This window comes from Ursus maritimus, unplaced genomic scaffold (assembly GCF_017311325.1).
Source record: "Ursus maritimus isolate PB19 unplaced genomic scaffold, ASM1731132v1 scaffold_6, whole genome shotgun sequence".
NCBI lineage: Eukaryota > Metazoa > Chordata > Mammalia > Carnivora > Ursidae > Ursus > Ursus maritimus.
In genome coordinates, this window is record NW_024426774.1 from 42,319,037 (window position 1) to 42,345,649 (window position 26,613).

Sequence of the window (26,613 nt, forward strand, 5' to 3'; positions counted from 1 at the left end):
TGCCCATTAAGGCAAGTCACTCAATCCCTCAGGAATAGGGTAGGGCTCCATTCCATCAGGCCGAGGACATAGGAAATTAACATTACTCGCCTCCAAACTCTGCTCCTATACTTTGTTAGGTATGAGAAAAAGACATTTATATGCAATATAATCTATTAAAATTTGTAGCATTTTCATGTGGAGTCAACAAGAACTTACAATCTGTGTCCTTCTATCTCTAACCTAAACACTGAATTCCTGTCCAAAGTAGGGTTAGTTCCTCTTGCATTCTGGCTTCATTGTTATAGTGACGTATTTGAACTTCAAAAAGAAAAAATTAGGTGAAACTTTTCAGATTGATCAGAATGCTTGATGTTTACCATCCTACATTCTAAAATTCCACATTAGTGTTTCCAGTCTCATTCAGAAAAATTCAGAAGTACAAATGTTAGGGTAGCTAAAGATATCAATGGTTATGGAATGGTTTTTATTTCTCCAGATCCATATGTACATCTTTGTTTTAAAATTTAAAAGAACCCATTAAATCCTCTGAAACCTAGTGAATAAAAATTAAAAACATAACAGATATACAGGTAATATCCACATCATAGCATTGGAATGAACTTGTATTCAAAATATGTTTACATACTTGAAAAAAAGATTGGCTCAACCTCTTTGCCATGACGAATATAATGCTGTCACGTTTAATGGATATTACCTGCACTAAAATAATTTATAGTATGCTATGGTTAAGTTTCTCTTTCCTTTGTTTTTTTCCTTCTTTCATGACTCTCCCCTCCTTCCCTTCCTTCCTTTCCTTTCTTTCTTTCCCTTTCCTCCCTCCCTTCTTTTCTCTTCTTTTTCTTTTCCTTCCGTCTTTCCTTCCTCTCTTTCTTTCTCTCCTCCTTCCTTCCTTTTTTCTTTTCTTCTTTGAACATTTCTTTTTCCAAAAAGCATGTAAACTAACTTAAGAGATAAACAAACACTAAGCAAATAAAGCCAGTTCATAAACTAATGGATGTTTAATCTTATGGACTTTGGTTTCCTCTACTCTCCCCTTAGCATTTAGCACTGTTAGTTTTTGTTTTTTAATTTTCTCTTCCCCGTTGACCCCCTTAGTAACCATACGAGTGGCATAAGCTGAACTGGCTCACAAACGCATCTTCTACTTTGAGATTTAGTAAGAACAGCACTTTTTTGGCTGGTGAGAAAGACTGAAGCCAGTAACTTTAAAAACAGATCTCCAGACAGAAAATTAACGGTGCTTCTTAGCAGTTGTGTGAATGAGCACATCACGTATCCGGGATTGAATTATTTTTCTAGCTTGCCCTCAGGATTCAAGAGCTTTTGTACCCACTGTCCTCTTGCCCACGACCTACTGAATTTCCTGCCCCACCCACTCAAGCCAAATGCGATACAACGGAAGCCTTTCCCAGCTTGTACACACAGAATCACATAAAACATACACATGCTAACATGGTACATAACTCTGCACATGTGCGTTTTGCTCATCATGCTAGCATAAGGCTCTAAAAACACGGTTTTCAGCAATGAAATTCAAATATTTTTTTCTTGGAAAAAATGGGATCTATCCAAATCTCTTATTTTAGGGGAAATTTTGACTACTAACACATATACCTTCCTGGGGGCTTTCATATGTTTCAAAGAAGAAGGCACAACCTTGAATCCCAAGTACATAAGCACATAGGGAAAAAGGAAGGAACATTCAAACATTTTTCTTTTTTTTATTGAATGGTATATTCTAGTAGTTTTTCCTTAAAAATAGCAACTTTGTCATGCCAGACAATAAAATAAATGGGGCCCAAAGCATGGGCACATTTTCTTGGCAAAATCATTGAAAAGTTTGTGTGTATGGGGGTCTTACATTCTTGACTCTTTCAGAACTTTGAAGGCAGTCATTTGTGGCTATTTTGCAAAACGCTGATTTTTTTTTTCTCCGTTGGCCATCAGTGAAGGAGAATGAAGAATAAGATGGAGGCAGAAGTGGCAAAGACAGCAGACTACAGATGCAGGTATGGCACCAAATAGCAATCAAGCTTTGAAAAAATGAGGAGGCCAAGAGCAGGTCCATAACTGAGCAATATATAGCAAACCTTTATAATGCATTTGACTCAGAATTATTATAAAGTTGTATAACATTCCTCTAAAAGAAGCCTTCTCCCATGCAAGGATTTTTGAACTTTGCCAGTAAGACTCAAAGAAGGAAACAGGCTTCTTGATGGTGTTCTCAATCTCAAACACCTCTACAAATGCCAACAGTGCAAGTGATAAAAGCCAGTGATGGTTTGGACTACATCTAAATGAGGAAAGACAATGGAAATGAGGCTCTGGAAGCAGTGATGAACAATGGGTACTGGGAGGATAATGGAGAGCAACTCTGCCAATCAAATATCGCCTAGATGAGGTTGTGGAGTCTGAGATCCACAAAGATGCTTTGCGCATCCACGTAAATAATAAGATTTGGAAAGTGACAAATGAAAGCACACAAGGCAAGCTAAACAAAAAGCACTCAGTTCCACAGGTGCTATATACAGATGGACATGAAAGCTGAATGGTATGGGAGACTATACCATCGGAGTCTGAAGATAAGAAAGGAAGCAAGGGATATGCAATGTTTTGATCACTTCTTGGCAGAGAGAATCTTGGTAATTACCAACTCAGCAGAAAGGACACATTGCAAGACAGATTGCTCTTGGCTGTTGAAGAATGTTGAAGCAGGATCATTTTGGAAATGCAAAGAGGTGACTATGCTTTGGGAAGAGGCACAAAATAGCCAATTTACTGGACTCTAGGTGAGACTGCATGGAACAGGCTTTCCAGATGGCATCTCCATGCAAGCCAGATCAGCTCTTTTCCCAGCTGTTTTCTGCAAGCCAAACAACATAGAACCTGAAACCTTTGGGTTCAAGAATGATTTTTCCATATATTTTTATCAAATGGTCAAACTGCTGAATTTCTGAAAGGGTCTCAGTAAAGAACTGAGCTTCATGGCTACTCTGATTCTCATAAGGCATTCACCATGTTGATCACGTTATGTTCCTGGTAATGCCACGCTTAAGAGGCAGCATCATGGCTGACTGGGAAAAGAACTAAAGGTGGCAGAGCCACACTTTGGAATTCGCAAATAGTTTACAATAGATGGCACCTCATGTTCAAAGAAAGGGACAGAGGGAGGAGAAGCCAAGGTGAAGAACCTCAACACATACATTTGGAAATCTTGCCAAGAAATCATAATGCTTCTGTTAATCGAACTTATTTCTTTACATTTGATGAAAGTGGACCAGATACTAAAGGAAACACTGGAGTGACTAAGCAAAGAATACATAATTGTTAGTGTTTGACAACTATGTTAGTTTTTGGCAACAGCACATCAACCTGTATTAAATTTGAATATTTTCTGGCTTTCAAGGGTTACTGATGACCTAGTATGCATTGGAACCTGATGAATAAATTCCTATTGTTTTCATCATCTCTAACATGTGAACACAATCCACACATAGAGAGGCTGGCTCCTGAACAGAAAGTGAAAATTACTAGGACTAACAAAGGGAAATAAACTCACAATGAGTAAATGTACAAAAGCTCCAAATAATTATAATAGTCACAGCTTGGCAATGAGTTTCCAGACTATGAAATTAGTTTTCTTGTGAAGAATGGAGATTTTACAAGGCTAGTATAAACACGGGGTAATTGGAAAATCAAATTGCTCTTTGCGAGTTATTGTAAGGTCTGGAATAATGGTGATAACATTTATTTAAAAAAAAAACCTCCCTATGAATCACTGTAGTTTGGTGTTTTTAGCAGTACTGTTGCCAAGAATGTTTGCCTTGGAAGTACAACAGTGGGAACTTTAATTGTGAAGCCCAAGTCCCGGCTTACCCCTGACACAATGAGCTCTCCTCCCAGATTCTGTACTTCTGCCTTCACCTTGCTGCAGATATTAAGCTGATGGCAATACAAGGCAATTCGTTGAAGGTAGGCTAATAAATCCTGCTTACATGCTGAATCAGGACACTATAAAACATTAAAAAAAAAGTGATCTCAATTAGTAAGTACCCTTCAGTTTCTAATACTTACTATATAAAAGCTGTGAGAAGAAAAGGTTTTAGTGTCATATACCTTCATTACATCCATTTAACTGCACTTCTCTATAGCACATTTTAGGAAGGCCACAGCCAGTAGTTTAGAGTGGTCAGCTCTACTTTGATATAATTCTGTAAAAAGAATACTGAAGATCTTCCAGAAAGTCTTATTGGAACTTCTGTACATGTTTATGAGTAATTTTACCAGTTGTCTTCTGAACTGTTAAGGAAACTAAATATTCTCCAGGTTTTTTCCTAGTAGCCCATCCAACATTCACCATGTGTAGTTATTTTAATATGGACAACCAAAGCAATGGAAGCTAGAACGAAATCACTCTGGGTAGCAGTCTCTCTGACACAGCATAGGATAAAATTTCAATTCAATTAGTTGGGGGGAAAATCACTTGTTTCCTTTGGCTTTTTCAGAAAAGTATCATTCACTAAAGGAAGCCTATTTCACTTTTTGGACTTGTATATTTATCAAAACTTTAGCAACATTATAAACTTTCTTTAAATAAGAGACTCCGAGAAGGATAATGACCACTGTTAGAACAATAGATTTAAGTAAAATGAGTTTGAAGCCAATTGAAACAAACTCCTAAGAGTAAAAAGAGAACTCTTCGAGGTTGTTCCAGAGTCAACTAGGACCAAGATTTTGAACTCTCTTCTTTTAGTGGGTAGATGTCTATCGAATACAGCTGAGCTTAGCTGAACACTTCCACAGACATTTACATGACTCCCTAAAGCATTTCTGAGGCTTCAATACTAATGGCTATTCAGTCATTGAAATATATTTCTACTGCTATCAAAAGTTCAGTTCAAGATTCTGCAGGCCATCCCATTGTTCTGCCTCAGTTTGGCACCTGTAAGGGACATATACTCACCAGATCCTTGAGATGAAACACTGTAAGAAATAAGTACCTAGAGCCCAAACTGAAGTATCTTATTTAGAATAAGAGTATGAAATAAAGATTCCAGCTAGGTTTCCTTCAAGCTGAAGAAAGGCAATTCTGAAGGAAGGAAGGAAGGAAGGAAGGAAGGAAGGAAGGAAGGAAGGAAGGAAGGAAGGAAGGAAGGAAGGAAGGAAAAGAAAGAAAAAAGGAAAGGAAAGAAGAAAGAAAAGAAAGGAAGGGAGGAAGGGAGGGAGGGAAGGAAGGAAGGGGAGGGAGAGAGGAAGGAAGAAAAGGAAAAAGAGGAAAGGAAAGGAAAGGAAAGGAAGGAAGAAAGAAAAAGAAAGAAAAGGAAAGAAAGAAAAAAGAAAGAGAAAGAAAGGCAGTTGTTTCATTAATAATGTGAAGGTGGTTGTGACATAACCATTTCTTTAATAAATGACATAGGGGTCTCTTTTATATATAACACAATTATGGTAATTTTTCCACTAACTGCATTTATCAAGAAAGAATCCCACAGAGACTGTTTTTAGCTTTCTACAAGTACTTAATACTGTAATATTTATCCTACTCCAGAGACTCATATACTGAAAGGAATTAACTTTAAAATGATATCTCCCTAGAGGGCTGACAAGGCTTTCGATACAAATACCTTGCAGCAAATTAAACTGGAAGTTCTATCTCAATGCAACAGTAATTAAAAATGCAACAGTCCGTAAAAAGTTTATATTGCTTGTGTATCTCAAATCTTCATAAAAATATTTTCAGGCAAAATAAAGACAACAAATCCACTCCTTACTAATGCTCATTCTATTCTATTATTTAAAACACACATAAAAGCATGATGGACCAAGAAAAATAATTCTCGTATCACGGAAAGAGGTGCAGATTTTGAGAAAGAAATGTCCTATTCAGACAAAACATTAGCAAAATTGCAAGGTGCTTCACAGCTGCTGACAGTGAGAATGCCACAAAGAGAGGGTTATATTTAACCCTCATCTGTTTATTTTAAAAGTCATCATAGAATAGCATTTAAATACTTTGTCATTTAATTTCAAAATACATCTAGAATCCTGGGATTTGTTTGCATGCACGTGTGGTGTGCTTTCCAGATAGCAAAACTGTTTTAGGGCTAGGATTCAAGTTGCATAATTATTGGAAATAAGGGACTAAAAATGCAAATGCAAAAAACAAAAATCACAATAAAAAATATTGAACTCAAGGAACCTAAACATACTAAGAAACAGTTTCAGTGACTGAGATTCAGAGTTTAATGGAAAAAGCCATTCAAACTCCGTCCACTTTCCCTTCTGGGAAGAAGTCCTTCCTCACAAAACTCTTTTCAGGACCACCATCAATCTCTTCTCACTCCACTCGTCCCAAGTGCCCTCAACATTTGCAGGGGAAAAAATGTGGCATTCTTTCCTGGCTGGTGTATTTTTGTTTGTTTGCATACATGCATGCGTATTTCCAAGTACCTTCACTGTCTCCGTGAACTTTCTGGGATATATATGGAGCTCTGTATAAAGCAGTTCAGTTTATGCTGCAAACTGCAGGAAGCCTGGCACTTGATAGTGCCCCGAAGTTAGCAACTTAGTAATTAATGATTCGGTCTTCAACCTGCACAAATTTTAGGGGATAGTCAAATGACAGTAATATTTAATGAATTATCTTTACTATTGTTTCTCAAACATTTTAAAGCAAGCAAAATATATTCTCTTGGATTAGTCATTGCATATGTAAAAAAATTAAAACGAGAGAATCTGTTGGCTTATTTTAAATGTAGACTTAATAGTTGAATCATGTGTTTTTCTTTTCAGTGTTTAGAAGATGAGCGAATTTGGTATTGACCCAAAGGACTCTAGAATCTGGGAGGTTGAAGACAGCAAGTATTTATGGCAACAGCCAAATATTAAGGAATGAAGGAAGAAAATGATGAGAAGCAAGTCAAAAATCATAGGAGATCAGGGTCATCAATGGAGAATGAACAATCCTGTCTTTTAGTGTCTCCAGAGAGCATTGCTGCATTGCAGTCTAGTAAGCAAATTCATGCTTGTAATAAGAATAAGATAAGAATTAGTTACCTGTAAAAGTCTACTGCTTAAAGTACCCTTATAAGGCATGGGACATTATTGCAACGAGACATATTTAGAACAGGTTTTTAGAGTTCCAATTTAAGCCACGTAACATGAAAAGTGTGGAGATAAACTCAAACATTCAAGGTGAGATTGAGAACTACATTAACATGTACCCAATTTCAGTCTGAAAAGATACTCCGCGAATTTCATTCATCTGGGATACCTTTAAATCCAGATGAAAACGAGATCTGGAGGTTCTCTCTCATGTGCATTAATCCCATTTATGCTACCGCATTAATTATTATGAATTATAAAGAGCCTCAATACAGTAAGATCAATATGAAATAACCAAAGTTAAAGTTCTTCTTTCTCTTCCTCCTTTTGTAGCGCACTCGGCTTGCTGAATGAGGGCAGCCAGCATAACCCATGCTTTGGGAGTTACGTCTCTTAAGTAGCGGGTACTCTTCTTTCTCAAGAAGTTGTGGTCATGGGCTTTAATGAGTCCCTCCTGAACTGAACCTACCTTTGCCATCAGCTCAGTCTCAGCAGCGTTAGAGGCCTGTTTGTAAAATGTTAGTGATTACAATTCATCCTTCGGAAGCATTTTGTAGGGTACCTAAAATCCATTACAGAACCCAAGCGCTAATTAATGATACCGCGCAGTCTGTGCTCGCTCTTCCCTCTAATATTACCTGATCAGCCACAGCGCGCGCTAATTTGTCCATTCGAGAACCTGCTTCGGCAATTTTCTTGGCGGCATTAATAACATCAGATGTATTTTTCAATGGGCCTTTGCCTCTGAAACAAGATAACAACATAATTAGAAGTTCACTATTGAGAAGAAATAAACAAACCCACCATATTGTTTGTCCAGGACTTTGCTTTTATATTTGACTTTGCTCTGGCCACATGAGAGGACTTTTGAATGTATTCTGGGTTCATTTCAATTTCCGTGTTAGTGGTCCACTTACTTCCATTCACTTTTAGGGAAAATTTTCCCCTAGTTTGATGTGCATGCTTATATTTTATTCTTTACATTATTTTTAAACATTGGTTCATTAAAAAAAGATGATCACCACAGGGCAATAGGAATTTAATATTTAAATACTTATGTGTGCCTGTGCTATTCTATATACTACCTCATTTGTGTTTATTACAACCCTAGCAAGTAAGCATCATTATTCCCATTTTAGAGTAGAGGAAAGCGAATGAAAAATTATTAACTCATCGAAGCTTTATAAGGGTCATAGTGTAAATTCTACATTTAAATCAGAATCTAACCAAAATAAGTGCACATGCACTGTCTTTCATACCATGTCCAGCACTATATTATATGAATTATATTTTTAAGTCTACTTCCACACTTTGAAAAGGAATGGTCTCTTGTACATAACTGGGAGCTGTTTGGCCAGAATTTCAGGAATCTTTTGAGCTCTCACTCTCATTGGCTTGTATGTTTCTGGCACTGACTTGTGAAGGAACACACAAAACATGGTGTGACAGCAGATGTCTTTATGCTTCCAAACCATTGTCCCATATTTTCATGTTGAGGTTTTCAATTTGGTGGACTGTTTAATATTATATGTATTTTAAATATTTATTATAAAAGAAAAGGAAACTACGCTGCATCATAAATCCTTAAACAAAATGTAGCATGTATCTTTTCTTTCTCTTTTCTTGAGAGGTAAATAAAACAATAAATTTATTCTTTTTTTTTAAGCATGGTTACTTATTCTGCTCTCTGTATGTCCACCTAAAAATCAATGTGTTTTTTTAAGGCTACAAAATTACATTCCCATAGTTAGAGATGTGGTGAGATGTGGAGAAAAACTACTCAGAAGCCATTTATTTAGAACATGAAGGGAGATATAGAGTGGGCAATGACTGCCATTGTTATATAATAACATTTTATAAAATGGGAGACTTCAAATGGCTTCAGAAAATAAATGTAAATGAAGGGCATTTTGTTCAGTTTCTCTCCCAATTTTCCTTCTGGCATTTTTTACATTCATAGCAAAAACAAAAATATATTGTGTGCATGTCAATGCTTAAATTACACACACCCTGGTAAATTCAAAGCTTAAGATATTTCATTTTGCTAGGGTAACATCAATTCTTCCACAAAGGACATTGATTTTTTTAAATTACTGCTTAGATTTTTAAATATGACAGGGATTTTACATGAGAATATTATGTAATATGGGTAAGATTCTGTGACAATCTGGCTTCCATTTTCTAACATTTTTTTTTGTTGTTGTTACTATCCCTAAATAAATTTTTCCTTGTTTTTGCTTTATATTTCTTAAGGAAGGTTTAGATGAAGAGTCTGTCAATGTTTAATACTGTTGTCATTATTACACATTTTCCCATAACTTTCAGACCTTAGAATCTCTCTTTTTTTTTTTTTTTTTACAGTTTTACTCTGTTATCTGTTACTTTTTGCCTCGTCTTAACCCATTCACAAAGAGGTACATGCTGCTTATTTTTTTATTAGAAACAATCATGTGTGTTTATTTCAAGAATTTCAAAGGATTTGGGAAAACAATTCCTCATCAACTTTATATAACTTGCAACAATTGATTGACTATGACAAAATACGCTAAATTAGTAAGGAACACTTAACAGAGTGATTTGCCTGAGGCTCAGACTCCCATTTCGCAGCCAAAGAATGATTAGAAGTGTGCCTTTTGTGATTACACAGAAGACTAGAGTTTTTGGACAAACCAGAATATCGTTATTTAAGAAGTTTGAGACTTAGTTCATTCTGTAGACTCAGTTTAAATTCCTGAAGTGGCAAGCTGGTGATAGGAACATATTTCATTAAATGAAACAGCAAGATAGAAGTTTTGAGATCATCAACTATTTCCTTATTTTCTAGTTGAGAAACTAGAAACTGAAGGAGGAAGGCTAAGTGACATGCCTAAGATGACTCTGGCAGAGAGACTGACACACAAGAAGAGAATTAGGTTCGGGACCTCTGTGTCCTGAATCACAATTCAGTACTCTTTACTCTTTTTACTATATATGTTTCATTCTTATAGGAATGCTAAAGTAGTGATCTCAGAGGAAAACTAATAGCCTTCATCACAAACATGAATGTATTAGAAATAAGGAAAACAATAATGATCTGACTCAGGAATTTAGAAAGAAGTAGGAAAAACTAATGATTTGGAGAATAATGAAACACTGGAAACAAATCTAGAGCAGGCTCAAAAAAAAAAAAAAAGACAAAACTGATATAAAGAAATATACCTAGATTGCTATCAAGAAAAAAACAGGAGAAAACAAATATTTAAACGTGAAAATGGAAGAGCAAAATAACCTTAGAAAGCAGAAAATTAAAAGTATTGTAAAACTACTTTCCTCCATACATGTGAATAAATTTGTGGACCTGGAAGATGTCACTTTCTAGGAAAATATGATTTACCAATGCTGACCAGAAAGGAGATTTTGAAAAACCTATAGAGTCTGATTCCCATGGAAGAAATCAGGCTGTTAAAGAGAAAGCTGGTAAAAAACAATCAGTAAATCCAGGCAGTATCTCAGAGGAAATCACTAAACCTTTAAAAAGAAGATAATCCCAATGCTATTTAAACTCTTCCAGAATACAGGAAGCCTTCAAAAACAATTAAGTAAAATAATATTGATGTTATGAGTAGTTGCTAATACAAACTATTTGAGGATGCTTATTTAGGTAGTAAAACTTTTTTTTAGAAAAAGGAAGAAAAAGGAGAAAAAGCAAAGAAGTAAAGGTTTAAGTGGCACTTGAATGCTAGAGTGGGTTTGCACATGCTCATAAGAGCTACTGTTAACTTTTCAAGAATTTGGTGAGTCAGTTGACTTGCTGGTTGCTTGAAATCTGCCATGATAAGAGTACTTATTCCGTGGAAATCAGCAAATGCTGCGTAAATGAGGGTTACCGCCCCCCCCATCCACCCACCCCCGCCCAGAAAATCAGCACACCACTGCCAAAACTCAAAGTAGTAGTTACAACCAGTGGAAAGCAAGGTTACTGTGATCTGTGAGAGGTATATGGGGGCATCTGGAGCTGGGTGATGGTTATACAGGTTACTTTTACAACAATGTTCAGGTTGTACAGTCATATTTCATGAATTTTTCTGTACATATGTCAATTTAAATAATATTTACTTGCTTATGTTTCCATCAGTCTGATGGGATATGAAAATATTTAATTTCCATTACCTTGATGACAGAGGAGACTGGGTCTGTTTTTATCATTTATTGATCATTATTATCTCTGAGTTGTTAATACAAGCTTTTGCATATTTTTCGAATGACTTGCTTGTTTTTACCTAAACTGGTATCTAAGCTCCTTAGGTATTTTGGATTCTAATCTTTTGTTATTTATTCATGTTTCAAATTACTTCTAGTCTTAGCCTGTATATTTACTTTCATTACAGTTTAACATAAATTGTAATTTTATTGGACCAGATATATAAATCATTTCTACTAGAGTTTGTGCTTCGCATATGGTGTTTAAGAAGTTCTTCCTTGCTGGAGGTATTAACACTATGGTAGTAATAATTTTGCAATATATATGTGTATCAAATCAATACATTGGACACCTTAAACTTACACAACGATGTATATCAATTATATCTCAATAAAGTTGGAAAATAAAAGTTCATCCTTACCCCAAGATCATACATATAGTCTCCCATTTTATTCTAAAATTTTAAAGTTTCCTTTTCATATTTAGATATTAAATCCACATGCAGTTTCTTTTTTGTGTATAAGATGAGATAGGAATCACACTCCTAGTTTTTCATACCAGTAACCAAATGTACCTGGATCATTGATTGAAAAGTGAATTTTTTCTTCTGTAGTCTTTGTTATGATTAAATTATGTGCCCTCTTTATTTTTAAATTCTGCATGAGTAAATGTATTACTTTAAAATATAAATATAAACCCACATATACACGGTCAGTTCACTTATAACAAAGCGGTCAATACTCTCCAGTGGGGAACAGTCTCTTCAATAAATGGCATTGGAAAAACTGGGCTATTATCTTACACTGTACATAAAAATCAACTCAAAATTGATCAAAGACTTGAACATAAGACATAAAACCATAAAAACCCTAAAAGAAAACACGGCAATAAGCAACTCGACACTGGTCTTGAAGATTTTTTGGATTTGACACCAAAAGCAAAGACAACAAAAGAAAAAACAAACAGGTGGGATGACCTCAAACTAAAAAGCTTCTGTACAATAAAGGAAATCATTAACAAAATGAAAAGATAACCTACCAAATGGGAGAAAATTTTTGCAAATCATTTATCTGATTAAAATAGTTATATCCAAAATATATAAAGAACTCATACAACTCAATAGCAATAAAGGCAAATAATCCAATTTAAAAATGAGCAAAGCACCTGAATAGACATTTTTCCAGAGAAGATATACACATAGCCAACAAGAGCCTGAAAAGGTGCTCAACATCACCAATCATCAAGGAAATGTAAATCAAAACCACAATGAGAGATAAGCTTACACCTGTTAGAATTGTTTTTATCAAAAAGAAAGGAAATAACAGTGTTTGGTGAAGAGGTGAAGAAAAGGCAACTCTGATGCACTGTAGGTGGGAATGTAAATTGGTATATAGCCATTATGGAAAACAGTATGAAGGCTCCTTAAAAAATTAAAAATAGAACTATCATATGATCCAGCAATACCACTTATGGGTATTTATCCAAAGAAAATGAAAACACTGACTCAAAGAGATACATGCACCTTCATGTTCACTGCATGCTTATTTACAATAGCCAAGATATGAAAATCTAAATGTCTTTGATGGAATAATGGATAAAGTGATATGTCTATATATCTGTAGGCATATGTCTATATATCTGTATATCTATATCTATATGTGCTGTGCGTACATGTTGAGTTCAGGGTCTGTTCCTTTAAAAATACTGGTTATTACCCCAGTGTGTGTGTATACATATACAGACTTCATTCTTTTGGGGATGAGTAAAATTCCATATATATATTTGTGACAATGTGGATGGACCTTGAGGGTATTATGCTAAGTGAAATAAGTCAGACAGAGAAAGACATATACCATATGAGCTCACTTATGAGTAATCTAAACCAAAACAAAACAAAAAAACCCCAAACAAAACCAACCAACCTCACAGAAATACTCAAATTCATGGATACTCGAGAACAAATTAGTGGTTACCAGATGCCTGGAGTGGAAGGGATGGTGGAGGCTGTAAGAGGAGGGCAGGCAGTAAAATGGGAGAAGGAAATTAAAAAGTACAAACTCCCAGCAGTAAAATAAGTAAGTCATGGGGATATAATAATAATAATAATAATTAATAATAATAATAATAATAAATTGTATACTTGAAAGTTACTAAGAGTAGATCTTAAAAGTTTTCTTCATCAAAGGAAAAAAATTGTAACTATGTATGGTGATGGATGTTAACAAGACTTACTGTGATCATTTCACCATATATATGAATATCAAATTTTAAAATGTAAATATAAAAACAGAAAGCATTACTATTATCCAGAAAAAATAGCACAAGAAAAACATTCAGCTACTAAATGAATGTCTAGATATTCGTAAGTACTTTAGGTACTAAAGTGAAGTTAAAGCCATGTTCATCCTCATTGCTTCATGAAAATGAATTAAGAAAATTCTTTGAAACATCTGGAAAACCCTGACTATCTGGTATAGGATTCTGAACATCATGCAAGTTTCAAGAAAGCTTCAAAGTACAGATTTCTTTGAGTACAGAATCAGTGACATGACCCACTTTCCCCACATCATAAACAGAAGAGGAAGGGGATTGAAAAGATAGTTGTGTCACTTGGGGGGCTTAGGGGAATAAAAGTTACTAGCTTCTTTATGCTATTTGCATGGTTGTGTGGCTGCTCTTACTGGAAGCCGGGTAGTAAGTGTGGGGTAATAACCAGTATCTTTAAAAGAAGAGACACTGAACTCAACATATGTACAAGGGTAGCATTTTCTTTTAATGTTATCATTACATAGGCTGGGAGCGAATTCTGAAACTCCTTCAAACATCAAAGTATCTCTCTAGCAGTGCTGTCCAAGAGAGTTTTGTAATGATGGACATGTTCTATAATTCTACACTGTCCAATACAGCAGCACCTAGACACATGTGACTATAAAACACTTCAAGTGTGGCTAGTATGACTGAGGGACTGAGTTTAATTCGATTTAATTATTTCTTCTATTTTTAACTTTTCGTTTTGAAGTAATTATAGATTCCCAGGAACTTACAAGGATATATATGAGGATATTCTATGCACCCTTAATCCAGCCTCCCCCAGTGTTAACATCTGGCAAAACTATATAATACAATAATAAAAGCAGGACTCTGATATTAATAAGATTCATAGAGATTATTCAGATTTCAGCAGTTACACATGCAGTTGTGTGTATATAAGTTATAGGCCATTTTATCATATGTGTAACTTCATGTAACTATTACCACAATTGAGGCACAGAAATGTACTATTAACACAAGGTTCTCTTATACTAACTCTGTATCACCTGCCCTCCGTTCCTAATTGTAATCACCCATAGTTGACCCATAGATGATAATAATCTGTTCTCCATCTCTTTGTTTTTATTTCAAGAATGTTATCTTAGGGGTGTCTGGGTGGCTCAGTGGTTAAAGCACCTGCCTTTGGCTCAGATCATGATCCGAGGGTCCTGGGATTAAGTCCTGCATTGGGCTCCCTGCTCCACGGGGAGCCTGCTTCTTCTCTCCCACTCCCCCCACTTGTGTTCCCTCTCTCACTGTCTCTCTCTGTCAAATAAAAATTAAAAAAAAAATAATGTTATCTTAATGGAATCTTATAGTATCCAACATTTGACATAGGTATTTTTCACTCTGTGTAAGGTCCATGAAATTCATCCAAGTTGCTACATCTATGTATTGCTAAGTAGTCTTCTGTTGTATGAATGCACCAGAGTTTATTTGACCATTATCCAAATGAAATACATATGGGTGGTTTTCATTTTTAGGCTATCACAAATATATCTGGTATAAATATTTGTGTACAGGTTTTTGGGTACAGATGTTCGAACTTTGTGATAAATGCCCAAGAGCAAAATTACTGAGGTCTATGATTACTCCATTTTCAGTTTTAAAATTAAATGTCAAATTGTTTTCCAATTTTATCTCATCTTAAATAAAATGTAAAAACCTAGAGCTTACATCCTTCACTTAATGGTGAAAGAATGAAAGCTTTTACTCTGAAAGCAGAAACAGAGGTGCCCCTTTAGCCACTTCTACTCAACAAAATACTAGAAGTCCTAGCCAGGGCAATAAAGCAAGAAAAGGAAATGAAAGGTATCCAGACTGGAAAGGAAGAAGTAAAGTTATCTTTGTTCACAGACACATGATCTTTTATGTAGGAAACCCTAAATATTCTAAAACAAACAAACAAACAAACTTGGAATAAATGAATTCAGCTTTATTGTGAGATATAAAACCAACACACAAAAATCTATGAGGCAACATACAAAAATCTATCAGCATTACCCTGATACCAAAACCAGATAAAGACTTCACTGAAAAAGAGAACTGCAGACCAATATCCCTGCAAACATGGATGCAAGAATTCCCAATAAAATACTAGCAACCTGAATCCAACAATACATTTAAAAAAATCATTTACCACAATCAAGTGGGATTTATTCCTGGGTTGCAAGCGTGGTTCAATATTCACAAAACAATCAATGTGATACACCACATTAATAAAGTAAAGGATAAGAACTATATGATCATTTCAATAGAAGCAGAAAAAGCATTTGACAAAGTACAACATCCACTCATGATAAAAACCCTCAGAAAAGTAGATTTAGAGGGAACATATCTCAACATAATAAAGGGTATATGTGAAAAACCCACAGCTAATATCATCCTCAATGGGGAAAAACAGAGACCTTTTTCTCTACAGTCAGGAATAAGACATGGATGTCCACTCTCACTACTGTTATTTATTATAGTCTGGAAGTCCTAGCCACAGCAAAAAGAAATAAATGGCATTCAAAACAGCAAGGGAGAAGTAAAACTTCTATTTGCAGATGACATGATGCTGTATATAGAAAATCTGAAAGACTCCACCAAGAAGCTACTAGAACTGTTAAACAAATTCAGTAAAGTCACAGGCTACATCAACATAGAGAAATCCATTGCATTTCTATACACCAATGATGCAGCAGCAGAAAGGGAAATTAAGGAATCTGGACCATTTACAACTGCGGCAAAAATAATAAGATACCTAGGAATAAACCTTACCAAAGAGATGAAAGACCTATACTCTGAAAACTATAAAACACTGATGAAAGAAATTAGAGATGACATAAAGAAATGCAAACACATTCAATGCTCATCAGTTGGAAGAACAAATACTGTTGAAATGTCTAAACTACTCACAGCAATCTACACATTTAATGCAATCCCTATTGAAATGCCAACAGCATTTTTCACAGAGCTAGAACCAACAATCCTAAAATTTGTATGGAATCACAAAAAATACAGAATAGCCAAAGCATCCTTGAAAAAGAAAAGCAAAGCTGGAGGCATCACAGTTCTGGACTTCAAGTTATATAACAAAACTGCAGTAATCAAAACAGTATGGTACCGGCACAGAAATAGACACATAAATCAATACAACAGAACAGAAAACCCATAAATGAATCCATAGCTATATGGTCAAGGAATCTTTCATAAAGCAGGAAAGAATATCCAATGGGGAAAAGACAGTCTTTTCAACAAATGGTGTTGGGGAAACTGGACAGGAACATGCAAAAGAATAAAAGTGGACCACTTTCTTACTCCATACACAAAAATAAATTAAAAATGGATTAAAGACCTAAATGTGAGACCTTAAACCATAAAAATCCTAGAGGAGTGGGGTGCTTGGGTGGCTCAGTTGGTGAAGCGTCTGCCTTTGGCTCAGGTCATGATCTCAGGGTAGAACATAGAAGTAACCTTTTTGACATGGGCCATAGCAACTTCTTGCTAGATATGTCTCTTGAGGCAAGGGAAACAAATGCAAAAATAAACTATTGGGACTTCAACAAAATAAAAAGCTTCTGCCCAGTGAACAATCAACAAAACAATCAACGAAACTAGAAAGCAACCTATGGAATGGGAGAAGATATTTGCAAATGACATATCTGATAAAGGGTTAGTATCCAAAATATAAAAAGACCTTATCAAACTGAACACCCTAAAATCAAATAATCCAATTAATAAATGGGCAGAAGACATGAATAGACATTTTTTTCCAAAGAAGACATACAGATGGCCAACAGATGCATAAAAAGGTACTCAACAGCACTCATCATCAGGGAAATGCAAATCAAAACTACAGTGAGATAGCACCTCGCACCTGTTAGAAAGACTAAAATAAAAAAACACAAGAAGCAGGTGTTGGTGAGGATGTAGAAAAAGGGGAACCTTCTTGCACTGCTGGTGGGAATGCAAACTGGTGCAGCCACTCTGGAAAACAGTATGGAGTGTCCTCAAAAAGTTAAAAAGAGAATTACTCTATGATTCAGCAATTGCACTACTAGGTATTTACCCAAAGAATACAAAAATACTATCAAAGGGATACATATATCCCAATGTCTATAGCAACATTATCTACAAAAGCCAAGTTATGGAAACAGCCCAAGTGTCCAACTGATGCAAAGATAAAGAAGATGTGGTACACACACACACACACACACACACACACACACAGAGGAATATTACTCAGCCATAAAAAAAGAATGAAATCTTGCCATTTATAATGACACGGATGGACCTAGACAGTATTATGCTAAGCAAAATAACATAAAAAATAAATTAAAAATGGGCAGATGGTCTAAATAAACATTTTTCCAAAGGAGACATACAGATGGCCAACAGACACATGAAAAGATATTCAACATCACTAATCATCAAGGAAATGCAAATCAAAACCACAATGAGATATCAGCTTCCCCTGTCAGAATGACCAAAATAAAAAAGACAAGAAATAACAAGTGTTGGCAAAGATGTGGAACAAAAGGAACCCTTATGCACTGTTGTTGGGAACGCAAACTGGTACAGTTACTGTGGAAAAGAATATGGAGGTCCCTCAAAAAATTAAAACAAAAAATCAACAACGAAAAAGACATAGGATCCACTAATTCCAGTACTGGAATTACCCAAAGAAAATGAAAACATTAATTGGAAAAGATACATGCACCCATATGTTTATTGCATTATTTATAATAGCTGAGATATAGAAGCAATGTAACTGTTTATCAATAGATGAATGAATAAAGAAGATGTGGTGTACACACATACATACACACACACACACACACACACACACACACACACACGATGGACTATTATTCATCCATAAAAAATGAGATCTTGCTATTTGCAACAACCTGGAGGGACTCGAGGGTACTATGCTAAGTGAAATAAGTCAGAGAGAGAAAGATAAATACCATATGATTTCACTTATATGTGTAATCTAACAAACAAAACAAGCAAGCAAAACAAAACGCAGACTCATAGAATCCGGAAACAAACTGTTGATTATCAGAGTGGGGATGTCTTGGCAGGGTTTGGGGGTGGGGGACGGGGGCATGAGTGAAGGGGATTAAGAGTCGCAAACTTCCAGTTAAGTGAAAGGGATGCAATAATATTGTAATAACTCCGTATAGTGACAAGTAGTAACTACCCTCAACATGGTAAGAATTTTGTAACATATATAGTCGTCAAATCACCATGTTGTACACCTGAAACTATGTTATTATATGTCAACTATACTTCAATTAAAAATAAACTTCTTTTTCAAAAAAGTGTAATGCTGGTGTAAAGACAGACCAATAGAACAGAACAGAGACTAGAGAGGAGAGAAATAAACACTCATGCATATGGCAAAATGATTTTTCAACAGGGGTGTCACAAGACCATTTAACAGGAAAAGGACAGTGTTTTCAACAAATAGTGTTTAGAAAACTTGATATCCACATGCAAAAAAAAAAAAAAGGATGTGGGACCCTTATCCTATACTATATACAAAAATTAACTCAAAATTGATCAAAGACCTTAAATAAGAGCTAAACTATAAAAATATTACAAGAAAACACAGAAACTTCCTGATATCGGATTTGGCAATGATTTCTTATATATGATACCAAGAACACAGGTAACAAAAGAAAAACTGATAAATCTGACTACAGCAAAATTTTAAAAACTTTTGTGCATAAAAGGACATGACAGAGTAAGAAGGAAACCCTCAGAATCAGGAAAAAGATTTACAAATTATACACCTAACAAGGAGTAAATATCTGTAATACATAAAAAAAAAATCTTACAACTCAACATTAAAAATAAATGAACCTGATTAAAAAAGGAGCAAAGGCCTTGAATATACATACCTGTAAAAAAAATATATATATATATACAATGACTAATCAATACATGAAAAGATGTTCAACATCACTAATTATAAGGGAATGCAAATCAAAACCAATGCGATACCATCTCACACTCATTAAGATGGCTATTAGAAAAACAAAACAAAGGCAGAAAATAAGAAGTGTGGCCAAGAATGTAGAGAAGTTAGAACATTTGTGCACTGCTGATGGGAATGTAAATGGTGCAGCTGCTATGCAAAACAGTGGTTCCTCAAAAAATTAAAATCAAACATCATATTATCCGGCAATTCTACTCCTTAGTATGTACTCCAAAGAACTAAAAAGCAGGGTCTCAAGAAGATATCTGTACACCCATGTTTATAGCATTATTCACAATAGCCAAAAGGTGGAATCAATCCAAGTGTCTGACATGGATGAATGGATAAACAAAATATGATATATACATACAATAGGATATTATTTAGTCTTAAAAAGGAATGAAAGTCTGACATAAGCTACAACATGGATAAACCCCGAGAACATTATGCCAAGTGAAACAAGGCAGTCACAAAAAGACAAATGCACTGTTTCCACTTATCTGAGATACTTAAGAGTAGTAAAATTCATACAGACAGGAAGGAGAATGGTGTTTGCCAGAGGTGGAGGTGAGAGAGGAATGGGGAGTTAGTGTTCAATGGTACAGAGTTTCTGTTGGAGAAAATGAAAAATTTCTTGAGATTGATGGTGGTGATGGTTACACAATATAAATGTATTTAATGCCACAGAACTGTATACTTAAAAATGGTTAAAATGGTGAATTTTATTATATATATTTTTATACAATAAAAAGTAATTAAATAGCCACATGGCTACTGTATTTGACAGCACAGGTCTAAATGAACCACAGCCATCTGAATAATGCAAAGTGGGACAGAAACCATAAACAACCAACCAACAGAAAAAAAAAAAACAAAACAAAAAAAACAACCAAAACTCAGGCCTGGAAAAGAGAAGATAATGTTTGAGTCTTGTGTCAGTGAAAGGAAATGTTGACAAAGGAATTGATCCCATTGGCTGTCTACCTTCTAGTCTCAAAATGATGTGTTTCCCTATCTTAAACCAGATTCACTATTTTAGGCATGTTAAAAGGTGCTTTGAGGAATCTTGTGATCTTAAAGATAGAAACCATAATATTGTTCCACCTGGAATGTGTTTTTAGTTGTTTTTTTCTTCTTTTTGAAAGAACATCAAATCATAGAATTGGCTCTATTATAAAGGCTCACATAACCATTTCTCTTTTGGTAATAGGTCATTCTTATATAAGGCTCAATATTTGGAAACTTTCCCAGGAAGTAATCACTCAAAAAAAGAAAGTCATGGAAAACTATAACTATATATGCTATCCACATTTAACAATGAATTCACATTTATTTCATGGAAAGGTAATAAGTATTAATGGGACAAATTAATGTAGGAGTACATTCTGTTATTGTACTCAGTACCCAGAATTCTGAAATTCTGAGTTATTCCAAATTAAAAGGTTTATTTGCTATAGCATTCTCAATACCTCTAACTTGTCAATACACTGTGACTCTCCAGTAATGATATAAAGTATATAGGAATGTATCTGCAAATGTACTGAATCATAGAAGCTTCTTTTCAGAAACAGATTTCCATAAAACATGCTTGGAAAATACCACTTTCACCAATTAGCTGATGCAGTATGATGTACAAAAACACCACAGTAGAAAGTATGGGGAATAATAACGAGTCTATGGGACTGCAAGACCATGACTTCAACCATTCAAGGAAGTCACATTTCTGTTATGGCCTTGAAGTTAAAGTAAAAATATGTACAAAGCTGAGAAATAAGCCTAAGGGTAAATAAAGGCAGGGCCTGAGTTCTGGTCCAAGATCACATTGAGGAAAAACCTTGAACTCACCTCCTCCATGGAGATACCAAATCTACCCCTATTTATAGAGCAGTTTCTCCTAAAGAAGAACTGAGGTCTGAGTGAACAGGTTCTGCACACTACAAGATGAGAGCCCACAGAAAGAACAGCAAGAGAGGCAGAGACACAGTAACAAAGGTAACCCCTACCCTCGACACTGGGAACTACAGTGGATAGAAACAGCACTGCAGGACTATGAGCAGATTCATCTGCCCTGGGGCACCAAGAAAAAAGCCATGGTTTCAAAGAGCAACTAGAATATAACAGAACCCTGCCAAATGGTGAGAGAGTGGCTGGAACTCTCTTCAGGTTGGAGGCACTGACAAACACCATGGTTTATGTCCCCCGTCCACCTTAATAACAGAGATGGAGCAGGGTCTAGGCACCATAGCTGGCCTGCCACTTCAGGGAGCCCTGAGTCCCTTGGCCTACACAAGCCTGGGATGATCTGGGGCACCATAAAAAGCTGTAGTTTAAAAGAGCAACTAGAATATAAAAGATCCAGCCCTAGACCTCTGTCAAATGGTGGAGGAGCTGCTGAGACTTTCTGGCTCAGATGGCCTAATGAGTGCCATGGTTTACATTTCCCCTCCACTCTTCCATAGCATGGATGGGAGCAGTGTCTGGGTGCTCTGGCTGGCTTATCACCTCAGAGAACTTTGGGCCCTTAGCTCACACTGGTCCAAGGTGTCTCACCAAGGTGGCCCTAGTGTGGTGCATACCAAGACACCCTTGGTAAGTGTGCACTATTTGCCAATGTGACACAGGTGCAAGTACCCTGGAACACTACAGTCTTGCACTACTTCATCTCCAGATAACTTGTCAGGACACCCTTGACACAGAACACTCTGGGGCCTCACAGCTCAAGACCACTTCAGCTCCAGCTACTCCACCAGGGAACCACCCTACAAAGATAATCCTGGGAACCCCTGGCCCATGCACACCTCAGCAATAGCTGCCCTATCAGGGCACCCCCTGCACCAAGCACCCTGAGATACCTCAGCTGCATCCACTTTAGTGTCAGTTGTCCTACTTGGATGCTCTCTACACAGAGAGCCCCAGGACCTTCCAGCTTGCACCCACTTCAGCTCCAGCTTTCCTGCCTGTATGCCTTCTCTGTGGAGAGTCCTAGGGCCACCGAAACCCACACCTACTTCCACTCTGGCCATTAAACCAGGGGAGCCCCAGCATGGAGTTCCCCAAGACCCTCATCCCTCACCAGCCACAGCTTCAGCCTAACAGCCAGAGTCACCAGGCACACACTGTGAACATAGGGGACAACCATACACAATATCATTCCTTAAAGTTTGGGAGAAGTAGCTACTCTGTCAAATTCATAGAAACAAACACAGACAGTTAAGCGAAATGAGGAGACAGAAGACTCTCCAAATGAAAGAATAAGGAAAACGCAAAAAAGTCTAAATGAAAAGGAGATAACCAAAGTAATGTTCATAAAGATGCTCACTGGACTGGAGAGAAGAGTGAAGGAACTTAGTGAGAACTTAAAAAAATATTATATATATAAAAGAACCAGAGTTGAAGAATACAAAATGAAAAATACACTAGAGGGAATCAAGAGTAGATCAGAGGATACAGAAGAATGGACGAGCAACCTGAAAGACAGAGTACTGGAAAGCACTTAAGCTGAACAGGAAAAAAATAAAATTAAAATTAAAAAATCTGAAATTATGTTAAGGGATCTCTTAAATAGTACCAAGTGAACAAACATTTGCATTATAGAGGTCCCAGAAGGAGAAGAGAGAAACCAAAAGGGGCAGAAAACTTATTTGAAGACCTACAACTGAAAACTTTTCTAACCTTGAGAAAGAAACAGACATCCCAGGTTCAGAAAGCACAGAGCATTGCTAACAAGATGAACCCAAGGTGGCCCACACCATGACATATAGTAATTAAAATACTGAAGAATAAAGATAAAAATAAAATTTTAAATGCAGCAAGAGAGAAGAAACTAATAACATACAAGGGAAACCCCTGAAGACTATCAGCTGATTTTCAGCAGAAACGTTGCAGGCCAGAAGGCTGTGTCATGATTTATTCAAAGTGCTGAAAGGAAAAAAAAACCTACAACCAAGAATACTCTAACAGGCAAGGTTATTATTCAGAATTGAAAGAGATAAAAAAATGTCCCACACAAAAGTTAAAAGAATCCATCACCACGAAACCAGCCTTACAAGAAATGTTAAAGAAACTTCTTTAAATGGAAAAGAAAAAGCCATAATTGGAATTATGAAAAAAAAAAAAATCATGAGCAAAAGCAAACATACAGTAGAGATAGTAGATCAACCACTTATAAGGCTAGTATGAAGGTTAAAAGATAAAAGTAGTGAAATCAATTTCATGTTAAAAATTACTTAAGGGTATGTCAAGCACAAGAAAAAAAATCTGGAAAGACCACAAATACATGGAGGTTAAGTAACATACTACTAAACAATGAATGGGCCAACCAGAAACTAAAAGAAGAAATTTTAAAAAGTACATGGAAACAAATGAAAATGAAAACACAGTCGTCCAAAACCTCTGGAATGCAGCAAAAGCAGTGTTAAGAGGGAAGTTTATAGCAATACAGGCTGACCTCAAGAAACAGGAAAAATATCAAATAAACAACTTAACCTTACACCTAAAGGAGCTAGAAAAAGAACAAACAGAACCTAAAACCAGCACAAGGAAGCAAATAATAAAGATTAGAGCAAGAAAAAAAAAAAGATATAGAAACTAAAACAATAGAACAGATCAATGAAACCAAGAGCTGGTTCCTTGAAAAAAACAGTAAAATTTATCTCTAGCCAGACTTATCAAGAAAAAAATAGAATGGACAGATGCATGAAAAAATAAAATCACAAATGAGAGAGGACAAATAACAACCAACACCACAGAAATACATACAATTATAAGAGAATATTATGAAATATTATATGTCAACAAATTGGACAACCTACAAGAAATGGATAAATACATAGAAACATATAAACTACCAAACCTGAAACAGGAAGAAAAGGAAAATTTGAACAAACTGATAACCAGGAAAGATGTTGAATCAATAATCAAACCCCCCCCCCAAAAAACAAAAGTCCAGGAGCAGAGAGCTTCCCAGGCAAATTCTACAGAACATTCAAAGAAGAGTTAATACCTCTTCTTCTCAAACTATACCAAAAATAGAATGGGAAGGAAAGCTTCCAAATTCATTCTAAGAGGCCAGCATTACCCTGATACAAAAACCAGATAAAGCCACCACTAAAAAATAAAACCACAGGCCAATATCCCTGAAGAACACAGATTTAAAAATCCTGAACATAATACTGCAAACTGAATCCAACAATACATTAAAAAAATCATTCACCACAGTCAAGTGGGATTTTTTTTTAATTAACATATAATGTATTATTTGTTTCAGGGGTACAAATCTGTGATTCATGAATCTTACACAACACCCAGTGCTCACCACAACACATACCCTCTCCAATGTCCATCAGCCAACGACCCCATCCCCCCGCCCCCAGCAACCCTCAGTTTGTCTCCTAAGATTAAGAGTCTCTTACAGTTTGTCTCCCTCTCTGGTTTCATCTTGTTTCATTTTTTCCTCTCTTCCCCTGTGATCCTCTGCCTTGTTCCTTAAATTCTGCATATCAGTGAGATCATATGACAAGACAGTCAAGTGGGATTTTTCCTAAGTTACAAGGGTAGATCAATATTAGTAAGTCAATCAGTGTGATACAACACATCAATAAGAGAAAGGGTAAGAACCATACTATCATTTCAATAGGTGCAGAAAAAGCATTTGACAAAGTACAATATCCATTCATGAAAAAACCCCTCAACAAAGTAGGTTTAGAGGGAACATACCTCAACATAATAAAGGCCATATATGAAGAAGCCACAGCTAACCTCATCCTCAATGGGGAAAAACTGAGAGTATTTTCCCTAAGGTCAGAACAAGACAAGAATGTCCAGTCTCACCACTTTTATTCAACAAAGTACTAGAAGTCCTAGCCACAGCAATCAGACAAGAAAAAGAAATAAAAGGCATTCAAATCAGCAAGGAAGTAGGACTTTCACTATTTTCAGAAAACACGATACTCTATATAGAAAACCCAAAAGAGTTCACCAGAAAACTACTAGAACCAATAAATGAACTCAATAAGGTCACAGGATATATTGACATAGAAAAAAACTGTTGCATTTCCATTCATCAATAATGAAGCAGCAGAAAGTGAAATTAAGAGAATAAATCCATTTACAATGGCATCAAAAAATAGTAAGATACCTAGGAATAAACCTAACCAAAGAAGTGAAAGGTCTGTACTCTGAAAACTAAAACACTGATAAAAGAAAAAGAAGACAGCAAAAAGAAGTGGAAAGATATTCCATGGTCATGGGTTGGAGAACAAATATTGTTAAAATGTCTATACTACCCAAAGCAATCTACGTATTTAATGCAATCCCTATCAGAATACCAACAGTATTTTTCACAGAGCTAGAACTAACAATCCTAAAACTTCTGTGGAATCACAAAAGACCCCCAAATAGCCAAAGCAACCTTGAAAAAGACAACGCTGGAGGCATCACAATTGTGGACTGTAAGTTATATTACAAGACTGTAGTAATCAAAACAGTATGGTACTGGCATAAAAATAGACGCGTAAATCAATGAAACAGAAGAGAAAACCCAGAAATAAACCCACATTATATGGTCAATTAATCTTCCACAAAGCAGGAAAGAATGGGAAAAAGAGTCTCTTCAACAAATGGTGTTGGGAAAACTGGACAGCCATACACAAAGGAATGAAACTACCACTTTCTTACACCATACACAAAAATTATTTCAAAATGGATTAAAGACCTAAATGTGAGACAAGAAGTCATCAAAATCCTGGAAGAGAACACAGGCAGTAACTTCTCTGATATTGGCCATAACAACTTTTTTCTAGATAGGATCCCTAAAGCAAGGGAAACAAAAGCAAAAATAAACTACTGGGACTTCACCAAAATACAAAGCTTCTGCACAGCAAAGGGAACCGTCAACAAAACTAAAAGGAAACTTACAGAATAGGAGAACATATTTGTAAATGACATATCTGACAAACAGTTAGTATCTAAAATATATTAAGTACTTATCAAACTCAACACCCAAAAAACAAACAATCCAATTTTAAACACGGGCAGAAGACATGAATAA

General features: G+C 35.8%; 1 protein-coding gene across 4 annotated transcripts in view; it reads right to left on the reverse strand.

Annotated features, from left to right (window-relative positions):
* The window catches only part of CTNNA2 (catenin alpha 2), a 952,920-nt gene that overhangs the window by 36,256 nt on the left and 890,051 nt on the right, over nucleotides 1–26,613 (reverse strand). For 3 of the 4 annotated variants that reach the window (XM_008700055.2, XM_008700054.2, XM_040623260.1), the window contains 2 exons: nucleotides 7,743–7,848; nucleotides 3,880–4,014 (listed from right to left, as the gene is read on the reverse strand). In XM_008700055.2, the coding sequence (XP_008698277.1) occupies nucleotides 3,880–4,014; nucleotides 7,743–7,848 (241 nt within the window). The remainder of the gene's footprint in view (nucleotides 1–3,879; nucleotides 4,015–7,742; nucleotides 7,849–26,613) is intronic. The other variant, XM_008700056.2, reaches the window with a different exon arrangement.